This window comes from Penaeus chinensis, chromosome 39, assembly GCF_019202785.1.
Source record: "Penaeus chinensis breed Huanghai No. 1 chromosome 39, ASM1920278v2, whole genome shotgun sequence".
Classification (NCBI taxonomy): Eukaryota; Metazoa; Arthropoda; class Malacostraca; order Decapoda; family Penaeidae; genus Penaeus; species Penaeus chinensis.
Window position 1 is genome coordinate 8,340,167 of NC_061857.1, and position 5,000 is coordinate 8,345,166.

The 5,000-nt window shown below is 36.4% G+C and overlaps 1 protein-coding gene across 1 annotated transcript in view; it reads left to right on the forward strand.

Annotated features, from left to right (window-relative positions):
* LOC125046435 (synaptotagmin-7-like) overlaps positions 1-5,000 on the forward strand; it is a 563,604-nt gene that overhangs the window by 452,615 nt on the left and 105,989 nt on the right. The window contains exon 5 of the mRNA XM_047644211.1: positions 2,275-2,500. Coding sequence (XP_047500167.1) covers positions 2,275-2,500 — 226 coding nt within the window. The remainder of the gene's footprint in view (positions 1-2,274; positions 2,501-5,000) is intronic.

Sequence of the window (5,000 nt, forward strand, 5' to 3'; positions counted from 1 at the left end):
AATTGCCCGTGTAAAGAAAAAAAAGGGGTCGTGAAAGGGAATTTTGGCGTTCGTTAGGTCAGCGAAGAGTAGTAAACAGTGTACCTTTTCCTGCTAGATTTAGCGGTTTTGGGATGCGATCCAACTAGGAACTTTGCCGTGTAGCAGCTAGCGGAAAATAAAGCGGGTCTGATAGACTAGCTGGTGAATTTCTTGTAAGTTTGTCTCATAGTAGAAATTAAGAAGTCAACTGCAAGTATATTTCACATATAACTGTGTTACTTATCCGAATAAATCACAGTTTATTTAATCAACAAGAAAAATAAAACTGCAGTCCTTTGAACTGGTTTTCCTTTGTTCAAATTGTCTGACAGTTAAAAAAAAGTGTAATGTTGGTTTCCATCATTCTCACGTTAGATTAGTTTATAATACATACAGTTCTTGATAGTTTCGATACTGGATTTTAAAAACTAGCGATATAGAAACCCGAGTGAGTGAGTTTTGAGGTCGAATCTAAAACATTTAAAACATCTCGTTGGTAACACTGGTAGTAAAGCATTTTCGTTAAAGTGAAATAAATTCATAGGCTTTTACATATTTATAGATAGATAAATAGGTACATACATACATACATACATACATACATACACAGACAGACAGATAGATATAGAGACTGACTGATTGGCTAACCGATTGAGAGACAGACATATGTGTAAATAAACAGAGTAAGTGAGTGACTGAGTGTGTGTACGTGAGAGACACAGAGACAGACAGAGACATAGACAGAGACAGAGACAGAAACAGTGACAGGGACAGGGACAGACAGACAAAAAGAACAAACAAAGAGACAGATTTATATACATCACACACATAGTATGGAACGGACTATCAAAAATCCTGGTACAGAGACAGCGACAGAGTAAGAAATATAGCCTTATCACTGATGGAATTTACCTGAATACTCTCGAAATGAACTATATGATTTGTTGATTTCAATTAAGGTTTGGATCCGCTTTAATACCTGGTAATTCTGTTTATATGAATTTTGAGAAATTGGGTTCTTTATCTGAATGTTGGTTTCTAATGGAACTTAAAATTGCTAAAATATTTGATGTATCTTTTTGATTCTCATTGTTATTTTCCTTATTTTCTTCTTTTCTTTTCGTTTTTCTATTGGTGTTTTATCTATATTTGTCTTAGATATAAACAAAACATCTTATGTAGTTCATTACCATGAACATAAGGCATGGATGCATGTAATTGTTATTTTGTTTATCTATCTATTTAAATATATATATATATATATATATATATATATACAGATATACAGATAGATAGATAGACATAGATATAGATATAGATGTGTGTGTGTGTGTGTGTATGTATGTATATGTATATATATATATATATATATATATATATATATATATATATATATATACAAATATGTGTGTATATATATGTATATGTATATATATATATATATATATATATATATATATATATATATATATATATATATATATATATACATACATACGTATATATATATATATATATATATATATATATATGCATATGTATATTTATGGAAAAATACACACCTATACATAACCTCGCATGTCCACGAATTGTTATATAATGATTAAGTAAATTTCATCCACCTACTCCTCGTATTGCGTGATGACATCTTATGATCTCGTATATAATCCCAAATGAAAATCTAATTAATTCCAGCCTTCTTAAAAGCTCAAAATATGTTGTCATGCAGCTACGTACGTTATATTAGAATAACTAAAATACCGCATATTAGACGCGAATGCAATATATGTTGTATATCCACATGCTTTCACAAATGGTCAGCATAGAGAATTATATTTTCATTCGACTTTTTATATACTCATCGCATATTATGTATTTCCTTTCACATTATCTCAACATAAAAGAATGTATGAAGACAACACATACAAATTTATATATGTTTTTGCATGGTCCAACATAAAGGAATCTAATTTAATACAAACATTTTAAATATACTATGTATCTTTCATATAAACTCACCATAGAATACTGTATGTAAGGATGATATATAAGCACAACATATGATTCTTTGTATAATGTTTTCCAAATTCCTTGACATGAGCTAAAATGCCCTAATATATAGGACATTAAGTCAAATTATATACTCATCATATGTACCTATCCATATTCACGCACCCAGCACATGGCAGTCCATCTCCAACACCTTAGTCTCAATGTCCTAGCTCTCCCTCACGACGCTCGTTTCTCCTACAGGAACTCCACCACAGCGCTGACGAAGGGCGCGGGTGCGGGAGCGGGCCCCAGCAGTACCGGCGGAGCGGGGGCGGCTGCGGCGTCATCAGCAGGTGCGGGGGGCGTATCCGGTGTGGCGGGGGGCGTAGCCTCAGCGACAGACGACAAGGATGGCCAGGGGCGGGGTCTCGTGCCCGTCAACAAGAACCTGGGCAATGTCAAGGCAGAGCACGGTGCCCATCCCTCGGTGAGTAGCCTGCGAGTGCGTGTTTTCGAGTCGCGAGATATGAGGGCGTGGTGTGAGTAGCCTGGTGTGGTGGTGACTGCGAGAATGTGTTGACAGAAGCTTGTGGTGACTTAAAGGATATAGTGTAGGTGTCTGAGTGATGGTTATGGTGATACAGCATGCCGATTAATGTGATGGTTATGGTGACAGAATATGTTATGAAGAGTGATGCTTATGGTAACAGAGTATGTTGGTCAGACGGGTAATTGTGTTGACAGAGTACACTGGCCAGAGAACGGTTATGGTGACAGATTATTATGTTCAGAGTGAAAGTTGTAATGACAAAGTGTGTTGATCGGAGTTACGGCTATGGTGACAAATTATTATGTTCAGAGTGATGGATATGATGACAGTGTGTGCAAACATTTTCCCTATGATGGTTTGAACAGTGTTATGTAATCTTCAAGGTTTAATCCTGTTAGTGAAACAGTGTGGTGTGGTATCTTAAAGATGTTATGTGTGCAGGAGATTATCCACAGGGCAGTATGATAATTAGAAACGTGGTGGTGAGAATGGGTTGAAATAATACAGAATGTCTGTAAAGCTTTCTGGAAAATGTAAATTTGCATGTATGGAGTATGAAGTAATTTCGATTGCCTATAAAGATTGTTTTAATTTTCGTATAACATGTCATCTAGCCATCAGGGTGAATATCACTTTGTAGTGAAAATAAGACTATTACGAAATATACAAAAACTACTATAGTTACCGCGCAATTTTTGGACTTGGTTTTCTTTGGATACCAAAGTCTCAAAGAAAATGGACCCAGAACGTTTCCGTTTTCTGTGAAGAACGGGTGGAAATTTTCTGTAGTATATGTAGGGGTAACAAAGCTAACACGGTCGCTGCATTCCACAATTCTTTTCTGTGCAGTTATTTCGTGTGCGCATGTGTGCGTGCGTGCGTGCGTGTGCGTGCGTGTGTGTGTGTATTTGTGTGTGTGTGTGTGTGTGTGTGTGTGTGTGTGTGTGTGTGTGTGTGTGTGTGTGTGTGTGTGAGCGCATGCGCGTGCGATAGAGACGCAGACGGTGAAGGAGAAAAACAATACAAAGTAGTGGAAATATGATCAACGCATTTCTTTTATCGCTCTCTCTCTCTCTCTCTCTCTCTCTCTCTCTCTCTCTCTCTCTCTCTCTCTATCTATCTCTCTCTGTCTCTCTCTCTCTCTCTCTCTCTCTCTCTCTCTCTCTATCTCTCTCTGTCTCTCTCTCTCTCTCTCTCTCTCTCTCTCTCTCTCTCTCTCTCTCTCTCTCTCTCTCTCTCTCTCTCTCTCTCTCTCTCTCTCTCTCTCTCTCTCTCTCTCTCTCTCTTGACTCTTTACCAATTTGCTTCATAATGAGGTTTGGCTGCAAAGTCGAGCGAAAGTTGATTAGTATTTCGGACATTTTATGCCCCCGATAAGCGCTGATTCATCCTGGCGGGTCAAGACTATTGTGTCGTCTGTCTGACTGACTCGCTCGCGTCCACGGCAGCGAGCTATTGCCGGTTTAGATTTCTCTCTTTCTGTTTCTTTTCCTTTCTTTTGCGTTTTCTTTCTTTTCCATTTCTTTTGGTTTGGTTTGTTTGCTTTTCTTCTTTTTCTTCCTTTTCATTTTGTTCGTCTCTCTTCTCTTCAATTTCTTTGTTACTTTTTTTCTTTTCTTTTTCTTGCTTTCTCTATCGCTTTTCTCTTTTCTGTCGTACCTATTTTCTTGTTTCCTTTTCTTTCTATTTTCAATCCTTTCTTTTTTTTCTTCTTTTTTCGTACTTTTGTCGTTTTTTTTCTTCTTTTCCTCTTTTTATTCATTCCCATTCGTTGATATTTCATCCCTTCTGTTTCATTCTTTCCTTTGTTAGTTTTTTCTTCTTTTTTCTCTCTCACTTTCCTTCTCCTTCTTTCTTCCCACCCATCTACATTTCCCCTCTTTATCATTATCATTCCCTATCCCAATTTATTTCACTTGAACGACAGAAATACACATAAAAGAACGATACTAAAAGAAAAAAAAAAAACTTTTTTCACTTTACTGCGTCCAGAACAATGATTCATCTTCACACTAACCATCTTTAATCCCTTGTTCTTTTGCGTTAAATATTTGCCATGCTTTTCAATTTTTATTTCCGTTTTGGTGAAAACTCTCCCTCGATCCCAAAATCCCCATTGTTATATGCAAAATTCCTTTCTCAATTTTATATCTTGATCCATTCGAAACCTTTTTTTCTGGATTGTGTTATTTTTGACTCACGGCATTTGAAATCCTTATCTGATTATCCTAGATATAATCCTTATGAAATACTTATTTGAAAAGCTTATCCTTAACCAATTCAAAATTCTAAAAAAAAAATTGTATCTTATTTTTAACGCATTCGAAATCCTTCCTGAATATCCTACCCTTAGCCCATTCGAAATCCTTCCTCGGTATCCTATCCTAAACCCATTCCAAATCCTTCCTCAATATCTTACCCTTAGCTCATCCGAAAT